Source organism: Podarcis pityusensis, assembly GCF_964106645.2.
Source record: "Podarcis pityusensis genome assembly, chromosome: 1".
In the NCBI taxonomy this organism is placed as follows: domain Eukaryota; kingdom Metazoa; phylum Chordata; class Lepidosauria; order Squamata; family Lacertidae; genus Podarcis; species Podarcis pityusensis.
Genome location: NC_138028.1, coordinates 110,528,211 through 110,548,957, shown reverse-complemented (window position 1 = coordinate 110,548,957; position 20,747 = coordinate 110,528,211). Strand labels below are relative to the sequence as shown.

At 42.3% G+C, this 20,747-nt stretch overlaps 1 protein-coding gene across 2 annotated transcripts in view; it reads right to left on the bottom strand.

Annotated features, from left to right (window-relative positions):
* LOC308486382 (sodium channel protein type 2 subunit alpha) overlaps positions 1-20,747 on the bottom strand; it is a 97,235-nt gene that overhangs the window by 24,328 nt on the left and 52,160 nt on the right. For both annotated transcript variants that reach the window (XM_081023195.1, XM_081023196.1), the window contains exons 8-17: positions 18,789-18,852; positions 17,465-17,606; positions 16,116-16,322; positions 12,645-12,938; positions 8,680-9,027; positions 7,968-8,100; positions 6,561-6,799; positions 5,951-6,124; positions 4,534-4,890; positions 2,717-3,196 (exon numbers count right to left, since the gene is read on the bottom strand). In XM_081023195.1, the coding sequence (XP_080879321.1) occupies positions 2,717-3,196; positions 4,534-4,890; positions 5,951-6,124; positions 6,561-6,799; positions 7,968-8,100; positions 8,680-9,027; positions 12,645-12,938; positions 16,116-16,322; positions 17,465-17,606; positions 18,789-18,852 (2,438 nt within the window). The remainder of the gene's footprint in view (positions 1-2,716; positions 3,197-4,533; positions 4,891-5,950; positions 6,125-6,560; positions 6,800-7,967; positions 8,101-8,679; positions 9,028-12,644; positions 12,939-16,115; positions 16,323-17,464; positions 17,607-18,788; positions 18,853-20,747) is intronic.

Here is a 20,747-nt window from a genome sequence, read left to right as displayed (position 1 = left end):
TTAAGTAACCTGTGTAAAATTGATGCTGCTCGTTGCTCTGCTTGGTAAAAACAAAAAGCACCAGAGCTGCATTCCTGAATGATCCAGCTTGATTTTAATCCTGCGAGAAGTAAGAATGGTAGGACATGAAGTTTATAAAACAGTATCTCCGCTTTTGATTTTGGATTATTATTACGTATGACTTGGCTTACAGGTATTAATTGCACGTCATCTAAAATAACACAGGGAAAAGGTGTATTCATTGCCTTAATAAAAATGTCCCTCGAAATCATGCACTGTTAAATGTTGCTAGAATTTGATTGCAATGTACAGAGGTAAATTAGAAGCTGGATCCTAAAACAGAGGAGATTCCTGCAGAAGCTGCATTGACTTGCTGGACTGGATTTTCAAATCACAAACCTGAAATTAGTTTCAAGGTCACACACAAGGCTGGAACATTCACAAGTACCTTTGGAATGGAACCCTCCTGTTTTCATTTAACAAAACTATGACATAGTTTTACCAAAGTTAATAAATAAATGTCTTCTAAAATTTCTTAATCTGAACAAATACATTATAACTCATCCGGATGCCTAGAATTCAATTTTTTAAAAAAATCACCTTAAATGACACTGTGGAAAGCAACACTTCTTTTTATTATTCATAGGTCCGAAGACCAATAAACCATGGACAACAGCTTATTTAGATAAAACTTTGTGCTGGTGCCACACTGCTTGATTGTTCCTGATTGCTCCCAGCAAGCCATGAAGCCTTGGCTTGTCATTATGAATGGACTATGATTGTGGGCTGTTTCTTCCTAACAAGCCCAAATGAAGCCATGGTTTGTTGTTAGCTTGCTGATCATAGCTAACTATGGAGCAACAAGCACAATCCCAGTTCAAATGTAATGACAAGCCAGAGCTTTAGGGAAGAAACAAAGTGGGAGTGATTGAGCAATGTGCACTAGATTGTGTATTGAGCTGCTCAATTCCAATAACTATACTTTATCATTTTTTGTGAACAAGGTCACAGAATGGGGGGGGGGCATCTTCTTTCCCAACCAGCTTTTCCTAAGGCAGACCTATTCACCAGTCAAACTCACCGTCTTGCTCCACCAATCAAACCAGGCTACATTGGGCCACATACGGAAAGCATACAACAGATAGGGTTCCAGGTTTTTGCCCTGGGTGTTAATTGTCTGAAAGTAGGTGGCAGCTAAAGGGTTTTGAGGTATGCAAGCGTACAAATTCCATGCAGCTTGAGCAGATTGTGCTGGCACAGGAAATTATTCCCCTATTATTAGGTACAGTTGTGATGACCACAGTTTCCCCCCTCTGTGGCTACTAGCAGCTATGCTCTTATTATTTGGATAGGGTTTGTGGTGTGTGAGCAAAGTCTCAAACATCACCCCCTCAGCGCCTTAGCCCAGATTTGCCTGGGCCAGGCTATGGCTATTTTATAAGAAAGGGGGGAAATGGGGAATAATGGAATTATAACAATGGAAGTCCCACATAATGGGTAGTTGGCTCAGACTGCGGCACCGTTGTAGTTTAGAGTTCGCTGTAATCTGTCCTGAGTGTCCTGACATTGTGTATGAATAGTAAAATATTTTAGCAAAATAATGGTTTGAGTTCCCCACAATGCCCTGTCTAACATTTCAAGGTTTTGTGCTGCCGGGGACCAGACAACCCTAAACACAGAAGTGCTTAAAAAGCAACAACTCCAAGAATGTAATGCAAGAAGCATATCACATGTGAAAAAATTCCTCCCCTCCCTTCCCTCTGCAACCGTGGGTCACTAATTTTATCTTTGTGCAGAGGGGATATCCCCAGTTCCAAATATAACAGCCAGGCAGACAATGAGCACAATTCCCAAAATAATTCTCTAGATCAGTTTCACCAAAACATGTGGAGGATGCCATGTTGCTGAAGGCTAACCTAGTTTTTTCAAAACTAAAATAAAATATGAGACTAGTCCATGCCACCCAGAATTCTACCTGCCATTGCTCAATCCCAAATATTATTGAGGAAAGTGCTAGAAAATCTATATTGAGGGAATGGGTGGCTGGGGGGTTATCCTCCTAACCCAAAATGTCTACATCTCAGGCATTTACTGTAGGTGGGGAAATTCCCCAACACATTCTAGCATCCAGTGTGTGTTGTTCACAGTTTGAGGGAGGCTAAAGCTAACTTAACAAATTATTGTGTATACCGTATATCCAAAAATGGTTTTTCCCAAAGCATAGATATTTGTACTAAATATCCTGTCTTCTTTCAGCTTAGAATTCTAGGGCAGGTCAAGTTGACACCAAGAACTCAGTGAGGTAGAGGTCATGTTAGATAAATTAGATGATTAACTGTGGGCAATCTTCCCCATATGCCCTTTGAAATTGTACTGTGAATAAAGGAATTTAATTACAAGGCTACAAAACTATCACTGATTCTCATTTATTATATAGGTTTGATACAATAAAAAAGTGGGGAATATTAAACATATGAAGTTAATGTTAATCTTCAAAGAAGGAGTTAGAGTATTTCAACTGCCATAACGAACAACTGTGTTAATAAAAATCACTGTCTTCTACCTTTGCATTTGGAAACATGAAATATCAAGGTATATCACTTGTTCACACTGGTGGTAAAACACTAAAATGCCATGTTTTCAAATGGGAACTTCATGTATTTAAAAGGACTGCATTTTGAAGCAATATAGTGTTGTGTATTAAAACTAAACGTACCTCTTTGCTTTCTTCCAAATCTGACTCACTGCTAAACTCCTCCGTGTTCAGATTTTCGAAATCTGATTCTCCAACCGCAATGGGCACGGTCACAGTTACACTTGGGTTGTTTATGAACGACATGTAATCGCTTTCGTCAATTATGTATTTCTCCACACTGCTGCCGATGCCGCTGGTGGTTCCATTGCCATCTTTCAGATAGTTAAAGTCCTTGCCAATATCTACTATGGTATGGTTAGAAATGCAGCTGTCTTTCTTGTTGTTCAGATCTTCAAGTGGTTTGATTTCATCCAAAGCTTTCTGTTTCCTCACAAAGGCCTTTTGGACAAATTCATATGCTTTTCTTTTCACATAATCGACTCCCCTCTGAATCCTTGCCACAGCGATCTGGAGATTGTTCATTTCATTGTCGTCATCAGTAGCAGCAAGATTGTCTGAACTGAAAGAGCTCAGCAGTAAGGCTAGAAACAGGTTCAAAACCTATTAAGGCAAAAAGATGACAAGAGATTCTACATATTTTGCACAATTTAAATGACAATAATTCCTTTCTGGGTGTAACAATTTTGTATCCTAATTATTATCCTGCCAAGCCATCCTTACGTCATGCTTCCGAGTCTAGCTGCTGTTTGATTCCAGCTCCCATCAGCTCCAGACAGCATGATGGAAGTTGCAGCCCATGTTCCCTACCCCTGCTCTAAGCTGAAGGTGTCCTAGGGTCTACTACCTGAAGATGAAGTTTCAGATTTGCAAAACATGACCTAAGGCCTCCTTCTTCATGCGGAAAGAACATGTAATGGACATGTGGTAGAAAGCTTTTGTATGGAGAAGCCTCTTCATTGTTGAGGTGAAACTAACAAGGCATCTCAAGCTGAGAATAAGGAGGGGAAAGAGTTTGTTCACCGCTGCTCTCTTCATTCTTTTTTGCACACACATTTCTAAGTTTCTGCAGCATTCGTCCCCTTTTTTTCCCTACATGCTTGTTGCAACTTCTTATTACGGGCAATGGAAAGGAAACAGGGAAAGGAATTCCAGGGGCTTGAGGAAAGATTTATTTCAGGCCTGATGCATTTCAGATTGATCCTTTCCTGGGGGCACATTTTATTTAGCTGTTTCTTTTAACCACCACAGTAATTTGTATACAGTCATATCTCGGGTTGAAGTAGCTTCAGGTTGTGCATTTTTGGGTTGCGCTCCGCGACGACCCGGAAGTAACGGAACACGTTACTTCCGGGTTTTGCCGCTTGCGCGTGCCCAAATGCTCAAAATGACATCACAAGCGTGCACGGAAGCGGCGAATTGCGATCCACGCAGACACGGGTTGCGTTCGCTTCAGGATGTGAACAGGGCTCCGGAACGGATCCCGTTCGCATCCAGAGGTACCACTGTATCCTGGAGGCATTGGGCTGCATCCATAGCAGAGGTAAATGGGGATGGACATCCTTTTCCCCACTGGGGGGAACCTCTTAAGGGGTCTTAAAGTGTTGCTTCGGGCCTCAGCCCAAACCCAACTCAGGGAGTTGGCCCAGATGCCACACTCTTGGGTTGCACATTGGAAACACTGTATAGGTTTGCACCTTGGTGGACCCGGATTCCAAAGAAGCCTTGCAACGTCATCCATACACTCAAGTTTGGATGGTGCTATCAGCCAACAGGTGGACTGCCTGATGACTGGATTCCTGCCTTATGCCATGTCAGTCTTTGTGAGCTATAACCAATAAGAGCTGAGGTCACGTGAAACCTGCTACAGCCTGTGTGTTATTTGTTCTACACACTGAATCTTGCGTTGCAGACACAATATATATTTGTTGGATACATACCACTAGATTTCCAATTACCATGACCATCATGAAGACAGTAAGGCACATTGTTTGTCCGGCAACTTCCATACAATCCCACATAGTTTCTATCCATTCTCCACAAAGTACTCGGAATACAATCAAGAAAGAATGGAAAAAGTCATTCATGTGCCAGCGTGGAAGTTCACAGTCGTTCGAGATCTTGCAGACACATTCCTTGTAGCTTTTGCCAAACAACTGCATGCCAACCACAGCGAAAATGAAGACTATGATGGCCAGGACCAAGGTCAGATTTCCTAAAGCACCCACTGAGTTGCCAATAATCTTTATCAACATATTTAATGTTGGCCAAGATTTGGCTAATTTGAAAACTCGAAGCTGAAAAGTAAGAGTAAGTAGGCATCACTATTAGTGTTCATTATCTTTACATTTCAATTAATATAAGAGCTGTCTTCTGGAGGAAGTAGGTTGATGAAAGCTGACAGTGTATCTTTCTTTATTCATAGGTAATCGAGCCTAAAATATTTAATCAAATACTTGCACTGCAGATTAAGTAATTTCGGCTTACACATATGCAAGACTTTTCTTAGTGACTAAATCTGATTAGCAGGCACAGAATTAGGATGCTGCATTTCTTTAAAAGCCAGTTTCTAATATGGAAAACATTAGACACAATGGGAAGAATTGAATGTTGTACTGAAACAAACATTTGATCAGTATAAGCATTGTTGTTTGCCTAACAGAAGGACCTCCCTCTTCTGCTCCAGTGCTGTGTTCTGGAGGTTCTCGGGTGCATCAGAGCCCAAAAAATATTTGGGGGGGGGGGGCACAAGGGGCATGCAGTGAAAAGAGAGGAAGGGAAGCCTCATTGTGCTAGCATGAGTTCTTGTGCTGTCTCCCACTAGCAGAACTGCTTAGTTGAAGCTGGCCAATGATTTTTTATACTCCTCTTGCATTAAGGGAACAAAGCAGATAGGTCTCAGTGACTTGAATGATTAATAGCTGTAGGCTGCAATCTTATATGCACTTACTTTGGAATGAGTAACACTTAACCTTCTAAGCAAACATGCTTGGGGGTGCGCTATTAGAATATTACACTATTACCTGCTGATTTGTTCCTGAGCGAATTTTCAAAAAATCATGCACGAGTAGTAAAATGTATAGTATGTACATTCGTAATTTAGATTCTGCATGGTTCCGGGGAAAATGGATAACAGCACTGAGCCTGGGTCCACTGGAATAATATCCAGTACTACAGCAAAAAATTCTTCAAAAACTTTCTGCCAAAATGATTGTACAACAGGGTTAGGGTGGTTGTCAAGAGTGGGGCAGGTATTTCCATATGTGGTGGGCGTGCCCTGTTGTACACTGATCAAATTATGAAGTTGTATATATAATATGATCCAAAGTTGTTTTGAAACCTTACTGATGTACTTACCAGCCTGAAGGATCTTAGGACCGATAACCCTTCCACATTTGCAAGACCCAGCTCCATCAAACTCAGGCTGACAATGATGCCATCAAAAATATTCCAGCCTTCTTGGAAATAGTAATAAGGATCCATAGCTATGATCTTGAGAAACATTTCTGCTGTGAAGATGCCAGTAAACACCTACACAAAAAAGCATTATTTGTCATCCACCTCAGATAACAATTATCACATTCATCAAATGTCTGCCGAGCAGAGACGAAGAGCTACAACATCGAAAAAAATTGTTTTATTAAGGAAAAAAACAACCCACCAGAAGTGAACCACTTGATCAGGCTTAAATCCTCCTTCCTCATACAGGCCCAATCTTTTTTCTCATACAAGTTCTGGTGCTTGGATTTACTTTTTCAAAACTGCTGACACCACTTCAAGCAGCAAATTTAAAGTAATTTGTAGTTAGGCTCTTAATCCAGACCCAATCCAACCCAAGCAATTTCATAATTATTTCAGTGGGTGATATCTAACTAAGTCCAACAGAGTAAAGCAAGTGAAATAAATTGGCTCTTTTTTTTTTTTTTTTTTTTTTTTGCTGTTATTGATTATATTATGAAGGACTTACCAAATTTCCAACAGACAGCACATGGTTAAACTGAGGAGTCATTGGATAATGCTCCATGGCCATAAACAAGGTGTTCAAAACAATGCAGATGGTGATAGCAAGGTCAACAAATGGATCCATCACTACCAGATTAACAACATGCTTTATTTTTAACCACGGTGGCCAGCAATCCCAGATTAAGCACATGTTAGCAAATTTGTACCAGCAGGGAGGGCATTTCTGTCTGGACTCCTCAAGTTCTAGAAGAGAGAAAAGAGAATGCATAAAAAAGAAATAATCCACTTTATATATTCAACTCATAATTATGTGGTACAGATTTTTCCCCCCCTACAATGCGTGTTTTGTGATATGATTCATCAAGGTGTTGGCATTCTGAGCCCAGTTTAACCTTCACCAAACCAGGATATCAAACCAAAGCTGTATGCTGGTTTGCAAACCACAGTTTGGGTTTACTGGGTTGCTGCTATATCTGCATCCACAAGCCACAGACAAATCCCAGATAGGGTCACTGCAGTCTCAAGAGGCCGCTGTACCATGGAGATGGGAGTGAATATGTGGGAAATGAAAGCACTCTAAACCACTGTTTCCCTGTTGTGTGCCTGGAAGCTCAAACTATGGTGTGGGTACCTAACTATGCATAGCAGAAACCATGGTTTGATGTGATATTTCAACTGAGCCAGTTAAAATCCTCCTTTACTTCCTCAACTCTCAATATCACCAGGACAAAGCTTTAGCTGTCTAAACAATTAGCAGCGCCTGAGAAGTAGTTGAAAAATATTTGAAACTCCTAGATGCCACCCTCAGCTTCCTAGATACAAATATCAAATTGCCCAGAAACTAGGCACCTAGCTATCAATATATTTAACCTAGAGAGCATACCTAGGAAAAGCTCCTTGGTAGGAATGAGGGGATTGAGTCTTTGACACTTGTCTGTCCTTAAGGCTGCAACCTTATGCATATTTACCTACTGAACAAAGTGGGGCTTACTTCTGAGTAGGCATGCATAGGATTGTATTGTAACTCTGTTGCTGAAATCAATGTGACTCAACACTGCTCAACTTTGCTCAGCAGAGACTTGGCAGCTCAGTGGCTCTGACCCACAGAAATATCCTGTTGCACCATGTTTGTCAATCATAATTTGTGTATTATCACTGTATTTACATTTACTAAAATTGGTAAAACAAGAGCTTCTCCCCTCCTAGATTTAGAATGGCTGTGGGAACAAAAGTCAATGGCCATAACATAATGGTTTATAACTACCAGAAGAGTAAAATGGTGGTTGTGGATGCAGAGAACATAACAGGCAGCCAAACAGAAGCAGATAACTGTAAGCTGACATTTTGTTATTTGTTTTCTAAATGGTAATCTCAGTTTTCGTCCACTGGATTTTGGAAGGATTCTACATACCTTCCATTGTGTTGGTAAGTATGCTGGCTATACTCATTGCTCTTTGTCTTGCAGTAGGATCAGACAGAAAATCCATAGACATATGGTAAGAACTGGAGCGTCTTTTTCTTAGTTCTGTTTCTGTAGTGGTGCCCTGAAAACAAAATACTTAGGAATGTTAACAGTTCTCATCTCTTTGGTCCCGTAAGAATACCCACAAACTGAAGATGAAGATACCCAAATCTCCTTTAGGTTGCAAGTCATAAATATTACTTGGCGGTAAGTCCCATTGATGCTATCCAGCAGGGGCAACCATTGTGGTGGAAAAGTGCTACACTACTGCCCTCCTGGAAGGGTGGTGGCAAGGTGGGAGCTGCAGAGACACATTTGCACTCCCAATGGTACCGCCGGGCAGCCCCACCTTGCCCCCACTGGCGGAGGAAGAGGGGTGCAGGGGGAGCGCACCACCCCGACAGCGTGATCCTGGTGGGGTGCCATCGTGGCTGCTCCCCCGCCCACGCTGGGTGCCACCCCCCGGAGGCAGCATGCCATGCCCCAGGACATGCCTGCTCTCCACCCCCCCCAGTGCCAGAGCATGAAGCTCTGCCACTGCTTGCCCCCCACGTAGGGCACATTGCAATTGTCCAAGCAAACTTCATTCCACAGAAAGGAATGAAGTTCCTTGGCCGAATGACTGCAGTTTCAAATCGGTGGCTGCTTTATCTGTTATTACCTCAGGCAGAAGCTGCCCGGTGGGTGACATCAGACCTGGAGGCCCACCAACTAAGGAGACCACCCCATTGCAGTCCACGGTGCTGTGCATCTTCCCGTTTGATGGAAGCACAGGTACCATCCTGGATGATCGACTGGCCTGGCTGATGTTACTGTTGCGCCTCTCACTATGTCTGTGAGGGACAAAGAGAGAGTCCCTTCTGCTCTCGTTGTCTTCGAAGGTGCTGTGCTCATCGTCAGCAAAGTCGTTCTCCGACCCGATGTCCTTTGCTCGGCCTCTGAAGCTGAAAAGGCTCGCTTTGCTGCTGCGCCTTGGGGAGAACAAGGAGCCACGGATGCTCAGCAGAGACTGCGAGGGAAAATCAGGAAGCAACCCAAAATCAGAAATTCCTGTAAGCCGTATGCAAGACCAAGACATCGTAAGCATAGTGAAATGCCAATGTTCGACATGTACATTGAATCCCAATGTTTACAACATTGTAAGATGCCACTGGAACATGATTAAGAAGAAAATAACAATTCATATTACAAAGCGGTTGTAAAATACCCAAAAAGAAAAATCACTTAAATATCATGGAAACAACACTAAGAACATCACAGAAAGAAGGGAGGAAGGAATCATAATCATTAACCTTACAGATAACATTATCCAAAAAATTAAAAAATCTGAAAATAAATTGTAGGAAAATCAAAAGAACCATTGTAGCTGCATCAACAGGCTACCATTAAAATCACCACATGTATTTTTTTTTTTTTTAATAATATTTATTAAAATTTTCAAAAAAAAAAAGAAAATACAGAAAGCAAGAATTTACATATTTTCATATATCCTTATTTTCATATATCCGCTTTCTGGGACTCCCCCCTTCCCCCACCCCTACCATATTCCTTTTTCATATTGTTGGCTCCACAAGCTCTCAGTTCTAATTAAAAACTTAATTTGTTAAACCATTATTCGAATTTAAAATTTCTGCACTCCACATCAATACCCTTAATAAAACACAAAAAATTTCTTTCCCAAGGCCCACCCCATTTTCATTCCACAATTTCCCTTTTTTTAATAATAAAAACTCCCCACATAATAAAAGTATCAGAAATAAGAAATAAAGAGTATAATAGATAAGACAAAGCTAGTTCAAAAAAAGAAGTTAACAAGCCTTTGGATTATAGTTCTCCCCCCCTGTCCCCGGTTTAATTTCCCCCTGACCACCAAACCATGTTATCCGCCTGGGATTCTTACAATCCATAAATCACCTATTTCTCCCAACTCCTTGCTGGTTTTTTCTTTTCTTTTTTTTTTTTTTTCCCCTTTCATAAACATTTTTAGAACACTTAACTTCAGATCTGTAATAAAACTCCCCCCATTGTTCTTTCCAAATTGTAGTCCAGTTTCCTCTTGTTCCGCTGCTGAAACGTTCTAATTCAGAAGCTTAGGAAGTCTGCAGGGATTATTATTATTCAGGAACAAAAACTTGCGTTCAGTCCCTTCCTTTCTTCAATAGAAAATTCTATTGTCTCCTTTAGCTGAACACCCTGTAGACAAAATATTGTTTCCGTTTCGCAGCTTTCCCAGAAGATAACCAGTCCTGTAAAATTCCAATAGTGTTTTTTTTCACTTACAACCATCTTTGTAGTGTCCCGAAACTCCTCTAGGGGGATTGTTATAACTTTGTCTTCTCTAGTCCAAAAGTCCGATTGTTATCCATATTTTCGCCATTTTGTATCCAAGTTTTAACAAATTGTAGCAAATTGTAACAAATTTAGCCAGCAAAGTTCTCATAATAAAATCCTCTCTGCTTTCCGACTTTGACAGCTACTTTGACAGCTGTCAAAATCTCCGACTCTTTTCACCAGGCTCTCTCTTCAATCACCCCGGTTCCCAGGGGGGGGGGTTACGTTTCTTCTCCCACAGTTCATCCTCCAGCACAGTTCTTATAATTCCCCATCGTGAAATTCTTAATTTTCATCAGCAATACAAATCTTTTTGGACCTTGGTTGCCCCGTCCTTGTCTTGAAAGGTTTACAATAGGGGGGGGGACTGACTTCCTTTTTGGATCCCCCCCCGCTCGTATCCAATTCAAAAAGAAATTCTTTTTTTCCTCCTTTTAAACCCAGTTTCCAAATTACTCACGGGTTGTTGTCTAAAAGTCCGAATTTTCAATAGAAGAAGTCAGCGCTCTCCGCCGGATGGCATGCGGCTGCGCTCGGCAGGGATAGCAGAGGACTCAAAGCACCACGCTTCTCCCCGGCACCCGATCCTTAGCCTTTAAAAAGGCTCCTTCACGAGTCGGGAGGGCGCTAGCGGTGCCAGCCGAGTCTCCATGTCCACGACCCTCGTGGCCGTGGTTTTTAAGGGTCCCCGCATCGCCGGTGCGGTAGGACCCAGCCCCTGCCGAGCAGACTCCCTCCGGAGCTCGGAGGGAGTCCGCCATTCGGCGATGGCGCCAACCCGGAAGTCCCTAAAATCACCACATGTAATCACCAAACCCAATTACCTAGAAATTATTACCAATGAAATGATTGTGTTGAAAAACTCTTTCCCTCCCTCCACTGACTTACAGAGGAATTATTGAAACACAGGTGCTTTTTAGGGACTTGCCCCAGAGCACCTGAGCAATCTGTATCAATGTTAACACAGGAAAATATTAAATGAATATTTATTAGGCAGTTCTACTTGATTACAGTGAACGTCTCCGCCTAGTGGAACTGTTTCTCATCATCCTCCATTCTTTAGAAGGGAAACAATAAATGGACAAAATCCCAGCTAACCATGGCTTTCTCCCAGGATGGTGTCAGTGACTGGCATTGCTGCTCACCCGCTAAAGCCCTTGCCTCAGCAAAGGGGTCACTGTTGACCGCTGGAGCCCTCTGCCACTGATGCTCCTGCTCCTTGCTATTGCTGCCTTGTTTCCTCACCCTCTCAGAGCGAGCAAGCACTAGATGGGTGATCATCTGCATGCCTCGTTCTCTGGGCACGATTAAGCCCAGAGGGAAAAGTCAGTGAATGGGACAGCAGCAAAGGTTGTGAGGAGGATGAAGTGGGTACACTCAGGAAGGGAGTGTCTTGCTGAAATAGGGCTGCCATACATCCGGAATTTCCCAGAAATACCAGGAATACTGCAGTCAGAAGCAGTGTCTGGGTGGAAATGTCAAATGACAACTCATATCGGCAAAAAGGCTAATTGGACAGCGTCTGAAGGACTTAGAGCAACAGAACAATCTGGCCATTATAAAGAAACTCTGTTCTTGGTATTCCCTTTTCCCCCCTTCTCAGTTTGATTCCCTGGCACCATATTTGTATAAATTAACTATCCCAAAATACAGATGTGCCTTCACACTGGCCAGATTGGATGTGATGCCCTCTGCCGTACTTGAGGGCAGATACCAAAAGATTCCAACTGAGAAACAACCTGTGGAGATGGCAATTTGGAAACAGTGGCTCATGTTCTCCTGTCCTGTCCCCTTTATAAAGATCTGAGGAATGAGATCATCACCCCACTCTTACTTACCATCCCAGGCCGCCCATCTGCGGCCACATTGCTCTTTCTTTTATCAGATCAAAATGATCAGACAACAGCAAAGGTTGCTAGGTTTATCGAGGGTGCAATGAGATTAAGGGCCACTATCTGAACGATAATCTTGGTCATCTGATTGTCCTTTTTACCCATTGTTGTCCTTTTAATTGTATATATTGCTTGTTTTATGTTGCTATGGCCATTGGCTAATGCAAATAAAGTTAAAAAACAACAACACCATATTGGCAGTGTAGTTTTTGCTGATTTTCCTTAGAAATAGCTCAAAAACATGTCCAGCAGATCCAGAATTCCATGGCACCAAAGACTGGAAAGAATCATTGGACCTTTGGGGTCAAAATCCCCCTTAATATACATACATGAGGAAGGCGGAGCAATTTCCACCTGGCCCGATATTAGTTGGTACACACAGGCCAGGATACTTTCTCCCTACCTGGTGTGGGGAAGAGAACCTTTTCTCATAAGTCAGTCGGTTCCCTTCAATAGAGAATCGGAAGCCCTTCCTTCGGATGCTGTCCTCTGATTCAGATTTGTGAAATTCATCCTCATCTTTTTCATCTCCTTCGGATTGTTCTCTCTGCTTCCTCTTTTTCCGCCTGTTCCTCCTCTCTTTAGCACTCTTTGAACTCAGCTTTGACGTCACTGACGAGCTCTCCGAGAACCCGCCGACACCACCAACTTCACTGAACTCTCTAGATTCACCTGTGGCGGCGGCTAAAGCAGCTGCCTGTTGAGTAACCAAAGTTAAACACATTTAAGGCACACAATACTAATCCATTAATACTACTGTATTCCCAGGGTTTCTATTTTTAAAAAAGCAGATGAGTTTGATGTTCCTCACACTAATCCCATGTACTACATAAGAAGAAGCATCTCAACAAGGCAATATAGCAAATTTCAAATTCCAAAAGGCCTTCCAGGACCTCGCCAAATTTACCTCAGAAAATTTGGTGCTGGCATGTTTCTGCCTGAAGCGAGAGGCGCCCCTTCTCCCAGGCTTCGGCCAACACTTTAAAAAGTATTGTGCAACATTCAGACACCAGTTCCTGCCTTCATTTATCCCCCCACTCATGGTCCCACCTGAAACAGGTTATGCCACACTGCTACATGGCAGAGCTTGCCCTCACCAGGTACACCCTAACATGGCTGAATTTCACTTGAGGAATCTTTCCTTATGAATAAGGGATGAAGAGGCGTTAGTCACTGTACCAGGCACCAGGACTTAAACCCAGCAGGCTAGAATCACCGCAAATGCCTCATTCCTTGAAAGCTGCTCACAAGAGGAAGTGTGGTGCCTAACTCTCAGCATGGCTGTCTTGCCATATAAGAAAAGAAAAATACACTCCAGAGCAACGGTGTGCACCTTCCTTCCTCTTGTGAACCTAACTCTCCACGGAATAAGAGTGTAAAAGAGTATTGAACCTGGCCCCAAAACATGTGGGAGACAGAAGTCCTTTGCAGCATAAAAAAGAAATTGCCACACCTATTCTTGTTTCTTAGTCTAGGCTTCACAATCTGTTCTTTTCTTCTTCTTATTTTTCTTTTTTAACAGAAGGGCAACATGGGTAAAACAAAATAAATGAAACCAAATTAGATTCCAGCTTTACTGCAGTGTAGAAAACATACTTCATGTTTCCTAGCCACCTTTTGTTTTCCTGGGGGAGGAATCGTTCAATCATTTTGTGACTGAGCAAGGGAAGGCCTAGAACCATTGACTCATCCTGATAACTTTGCCCTAACGCTGGAGTTGTCAGTGTGGTGCATCTGGGAACCCTGCTGCTCCTATGGAAAACCTTGTTTGGTGTCCTCAATGCCCTCAGCCCCTACTGAGTTTTCTGGTTTGAGGGCAGGCAATTGAAGCTGTTTTTTAAAAAATAAAGAAAGCCTTTGGAAGGCAGCAACAGTCGTTTCAATATTTTTTTCCCTGGGATGCCTCTGGGTCCCCGTGGGCCCAGATACATTCTTAACATAGGAAAGAAAGTGTAGGCAGCTGGAGCTGGTACTTTGCTTTTAAGCCTACTCAGCTAAGCTGCCTGGTTGTTGATTTTCAGAAAACGGGAAGTGGGGAATAGTGGCAAACTGGTAAGCTTCGGGGCGCAGAGAAGCATCAGGGTAGATAGGGAGGGTGATAGCGGGCATTATTGCCTGTTTCATATTTTTTTTTTAAAGCAATTTATTAAGTTTTACAATAAAAATAAACATAATAAGCAATGTAACATTAATCTTGACATATTTTCACATTTTCTTTAGACTTCCTCACATCTCCCGCTCCCATTTTCCTCGTTATAACGTTTTGTCAGCAATTTATCATCTTATTTAAAATTCTTATATCGCTTATATTTCATAGTCTTATAGTTCTCAAAAGGAGCTAAGTTTCACAATCTTACTTATTTTCTTAAAAACTTCTAAATTTAGTGGTGCTCAGTTATTTTGATCTAGCGTCTTGTTTAGCATTCACTCAAATTACAATACTTTTGTAAATAGTTCTTAAATTTCTTCCAGTCCTCCTCAATCCTCTCTTCTCCCAGGTCACGGATTCTGCCGGTCATTTCAGCCAGTTCCATGTAGTCTATCAGTTGTATCTGCCATTCTTCCAGTGTGGGTAGATCTTGAGTTTTCCAATGTTTTGCGAGAAGTATCCTTGCTGCTGTTGTTGCATACATAAAAAATGTCTGGTCCTTCTTTGCCACCCCTTGGCCGACAATACCCAAAAGGAAGGCCTCTGGTTTCTTAGTGAAGGTATATTTAAATACCTTTTTCAGTTCATTATAAATCATTTCCCAGAACGCCTTCACTTTAGGGCAAGTCCACCAGAGGTGGAAGAACGTTCCCTCACACTCTTTGCATTTCCAACACTTATTATCAGACAGGTGGTAAATTTTGGCAAGTTTGACTGGGGTCATATACCATCTATAAATCATTTTCATTACATTTTCTTTCAGAGCGTTACATGCAGTAAATTTCAATCCATTGTTCCACAACCTCTCCCAGTCCTCAAACATGATATTATGCCCAATGTCCTGTGCCCACCTTATCATAGCCGATTTAACCGTTTCATCTTGTGTATTCCATTTCAACAGCAAGTTATACATCCTTGAAAGTACCTTAATCTTTGGTTCTAACAATTCTGTTTCTAATTTCGATTTCTCCACCTGGAACCCTAGTTTTTTATCATTTTTAAAAACTTCTTTAATCTGAGCGTAATGTAACCAATCTCGCACTTTGTCTTTCATTTTCTCCCATTATTGCCTGTTTCAGTTTCGTGAGGTGGGTGGATGTGCTGTGTTGCCTGGGGGTGTTTGTATGGAGTTTGGTTTTGAGAGCGGGGCATGTTGCCTGGTTGGTTTTGTGTGGGTGGTTTTGTGCTTTGAGGAGAGGGAACGTTGCCTGGGTCGGCTTGTGTGGATGCGTCTGGTTTTCTCCAGAATGAAGTGGATATGCCTACAATAGTGTCTCCACTTCTGAAATGAGATCCATGGGCTTAAAAAGGTTGCTGACCCCTACCCTAAAGGTTTACTTGTCATAATCTAATTTACTTGTCATAATGTATGAGTAAAAACCTACTACCCAGCAGCTCACATGCAGGTGGTGTTAACTAGCTAAAAGCACCGTCACAGATTTTACACAACATCCTGTATGAGAATAAGCCAAAAACAAAACAAATTTTATTTTTAATCATATATGGATAAAAATAACAGGTAGTTTTCTCCTCAAAATATCTGCTGGGAAGCTGGTTGAAATGGAGATTACAGCTTTAAGGCGGAGGCTGCTTTCTATGAGTAGCTAGAACCTTAAAGCTATGCTAAAACTGTCCAAACATTTTCCATCGGAAATGTACCTGAGCTTTCTTGTTCCTGTGCTGAATAGTCAATAAAAATAATCATTAAAAAAGAAAGAACGATACCTGGGCTTCTTCCTGTTGCTTTTTCAGCTGCTCCAGCATTTGCTGGAACTCGGCCTCCTTCTGCTCTGCTTCTTCCATGGTGGCTTGGTTCTGCTCTTCGTAGGCCATGGCAACAACAGCCAGGATCAGGTTTATCAGGTAGAAAGAGCCCAGGAAAATCACCAGGACAAAAAAGATCATGTACGTTTTGCCAGCAGCTCTCAAAGTCTGTAAAAAGAAAGAACGAAAAGAATAAAACAGTTCATAACATTCCTATAAAATGTAATGGCCTCTTTATTATACCGTAGTGACAAGGAACATGTTCAAAATGGGTATAAGTTAAATGGTTAAGAAACTTAGTGTGCTGATACATGCTGGTCTTATGTACGTGAGCTATATGTACAAGTTCACGTCAAACTATGTAGTAAATAAGAGGCTGTAATAACAACCACTACATTCCCTTTTTACAAGTGGATATACACATCAGTTAGTACAGTTAGACCTCACCTCTTATTCATGCTTAATACAAGATGTGCTTCCTCTATCTGAAAGGGAGAGGAACAGCTGCCATAGTCGACTTCTGACCACAGAACTGGCCCCCTGCATATTTTACATATGCCAGCTGCCAGAATGGGAATTCAAGGTCCTGTACAGTCATTCTGTATAAGTCATTCTGTACGCAGCCGATTTGCTTTACAGCAGCCATATTACTGGCTGGGGGTGGGGGGAAGCAAAGTACTAACACCGAAATGTTCATTATGCAACATTGCAATTCACTTCAGCGGAGACATTTTGTAAAGCACCCGAGTCACCTTTCCCCCTGTTGCTCGCTGGAATAGCCAGTTCTGTCAGCCGGAGTCATGGCCGCACATTGAAACAACTTGTACGGTTTGAAAACCATTAGGTTTTGTGGACGGTCTTAACCTTGCACTAGTCATCATTCCTCCTGTTGTGCTATTACAGCTTCTCTGTTCCTGAGCATGAATGCAACAAATCCCAATGGACTGTACCATTTGTGGCAAGATGGCCAACCATGCCCTTGACTTGAAACATGTGATTTTATGGTCCTGAGATTGATCTATCTGTGACATGGTAACACAGACCATCTACCTTTGAAATACACTTAAGTATTCATAGTAATACATTGCTCTTATTATTACTATGGTAATAGTAATAAGGGGTACTCAGTGTGGTGTCTGTCAGACATTATGAGACTACAATTCCCATCATCCCTGACCATAGGCTATGTTGTCTACTGCTGATTGGAATTTGAGGCCAATCATATCTGGAGGGTGCCTTGTTGGCTGCTCCTGTTTATATAATCAACCTCTGTAGTATTGCTAATATTCCTGGCATATAAAGTCTCTCACCAGTTGGTAAAGGTTTTCCCAGAAGTCCTGAGTCATCAGCCGAAAGAGTGACAAGAAGGCCCAGCTGAAGGTATCAAAACTTGTATAGCCATAGTTGGGGTTTCGGCCAGCTTTTACACACATATATCCTTCCGGACATTGACTAGAAAAAAGTGGGGGGAAAGACATTTTCAAAACATCATCTCAATCAATGTGTTTGCTTGAGCAAATAGTCTGCCAGTTGTCAGTAGAATGAAAATGCTTTTCAACTGTGATTTTACTCTGTGGAACAATTCAAGAAAGCCAACTTCAGGCAAAGGTCTACAGCAGAGATCAGAAGCCTTCTTCCTATGAGGGGCCACTGACCTATGGGAAAAGTCAACTGGGGCTGCAGCTAATAGTGGTTAGAGCCAGATCTGATGGTGGGTGGGGCTTCATGATCCCTTGTCTGCTTCTTGCACACACACATCAAGTGGAAGAGAAAGAGATTCCCAGAGAGGAGAGTTCGAGAGCAAGAGCGAACCTACAGTGTCCAGAGAGCTGAACGATAAGGAGGGACGCATGGAATTAAACTAAGGGCCCCATGTGATCCTTGAACTGAGGGGTTTTAGGGTAGCACGACTGGTGCAGCCGCCTTGGGCATCACCCTGCAGGGGATGCCAAAACAATGATGTTGAACCGAGCGTGAGAGGCACCCCTCCCCCAAATTTTAGCATCACACAGGGTCCAAAGACCACTGCCTTGAACTGCAGGTTTTTCACTTAGGTCTAAAGCAGCTGTTCCAACCTGTGGGTCCCCAGATGTTGTTGGACTACAACTCCCATCATCCCTGAGCTCTGGCCTTGCTAGCTAGGAGTGATGGGAGTTGTAGTTCAACAACACCTGGGGACCCACCGGTTGAGAAAGGCTGGTCTACAGGGTCAACGCCTTTTCAACATTACCTAGGGAAAACTAGCCATTGTCTTACCCAAATCCTTAACATACCACCATAAAGTGTTACCATTTAAATTTATCATGCTTTAGTGTAACACTTAAGAGAGGTACTGAAAGGGAGGGAGATGCCTCTCATTGATCTTAGGAGTGTTTTCAAAGTGTGTAAAAAGAAAATTGAAAGATTGAAAGATTGGGTGCATGGGGGAGATATTGCTGAAACACATGTTCTCCATGTCAGACATAGCCCTCTCTTTCATATCCCCATAAATGTAGATGCTGAAATCCAGACAGTAGGCTTCTGAGCCCAAAATGCTAGCGATCTGAAATGCTGTGGATATTAAAGGCAAAGTTACTTTAACTACAGCTGCCGCACCCACTCTCTTGAATAAAGTGTAATGGACCATTCTCTCACCCAGCATCTGAGCTGTTGCCACACAGCAAAGCATCATTTTGTCCTTCCAAGAAGTAAAAGTGATCTGTTTGGAAACAGAAATAGATAACACTTAATTGCACTGAAAATAAGTTGAGAGCCCCATGATATCTTGGCGATTAAGGTTTGGATCCTAACTAGGCATTTATGAACAGGCTCATGGATGGAATTGAGATGATCCAGTGGAAATTCCCACTGGTGGAAAGCAGATAAAGTAATTTTTGCCAATTCCTTCTTTCCCCATGTAGCCCCCAGTTCTGCCTGTGAAAGTCACCACTTCCCTTCTGACAGAGGCATCCCATGAATGCAACTCCACTCAGAGGGTACACCCACCAAAAGAATATTTGGTGGGATATACATCGTCCAATAGATTTATTGTGGCACAAGCCCCTCAACTTAGTTATGAAACAGTATTGGTAGTCCCCCATAGACCAAAAGCACAAATGACATCAACAAGGAATCATGTCTTCAACGTAGTGAGCCCTACTCTATGGGACTCTATCTTAGTAGAAATCAATCACTGTCCCTGTTAAGTTTCAGGTGTTTGGTTAAAACTGTTTTATTCCAGGAGGTCTTTGCATCATGAACACTGCTTTGATAGTTTAATCTCTGATGTTTTGATCTCTAATGTTAAATCCATACTTTGTGTGTGTGTGTGTGTGTATATATAACATTTTTATTTTGTAAAACTGTTTTGGGACCCAGTTAGTGAAAGGAGTATATATGTTTGTTTGTTTGTTTGTTTGTTTATAAATAAATAAATATTACTAGTTAAGGTAAATTATATACTGGGATGCTTACTCCAGTGACCTATTTGGAATAGATACTGTGAATTATTATTACTATCATTATTACTATGCGCTTTAAAAGGGCCTGAATTTTTCAAAGTGCTGTACAGATATAGATATATAGATCATGCATGGCCAAACTCGGCCCTCCAGATGTTTTGGGACTACAATTCCCATCATCCCTGACCACTGGTCCTGTGAGCTAGGGATGATGGGAGTTGTAGTCCCAAAACATCTGGAGGGCCGAGTTTGGCCATGCCTGATATAGATGATATAGATATAGATATGTTCCTGCCTGCAGTCTTGCAATCTGCTAGACATAATACAAAAGGAAAAGGGGGGGAGAAGATGAAAGCAAGGTGTGTGTAGGTCCGGGCTGTAAAATAGTTTGTGCTAAAATAAGTACAGTGTCAAATGACCGATTCATTTCTGTCATACTGCTTGAAACCCCATTATAAGAGGTCACAGGAAAACAAGAAGCGCGCTGGGCTGCACCAATGTACCTCATGACAGAAATGGCCTTGGGATGATGCATTGGTGATTCATACCTCTCGTGTGTAAAGCTTGTACAACCCACAACGCGCTAGACTCAGCTGTGTGGGTAAATACATAGGCAAACTCAAGGACGTTAAAATGACTAGACATTTAAAGTTAAGTGATTTATCTTCATTCAGTAACGCCAGCACAAAGTCTTGCAGTTTTCTTTGTGAGCATAGGTAAAGCACACCCTGCACGTGTCCTGATTTTCCAGGGCCAGTCCTGGAATTATGAAAGCCATCCCAGTTTCTGATTTGATCCCGGAACATCCCTGTTTCCCCTGCCACTGAGCTCACAGAGGAGGATGAGCCGGCGCTTGCCCTGAATGGTGGTGGTGAGGGAGCATCCTGTTGACTCTCCGTGGCTGCTGCTGGCCTCCTCCCTTGGGCAGCTGGTGGTGGCTGCTGGGAAGAGGGCAAGGAGAAGAAGAGACTGCTGCCACTGAGGTCTAGCCCCGTGTGACATGGCGGCTCTGTGGGGCAGTCGAAGGGCAGGACTGCCCTGGGCAGGAAGAAAGGGAGAGCGGAGCAGTGTGAAAAGAGTCTTTTTTAAAAAATGCTTTGTGTGCTCGTGTCTAATCTCGCCCCTTTCTAAAATTTATTTATTGGTGTGTGTT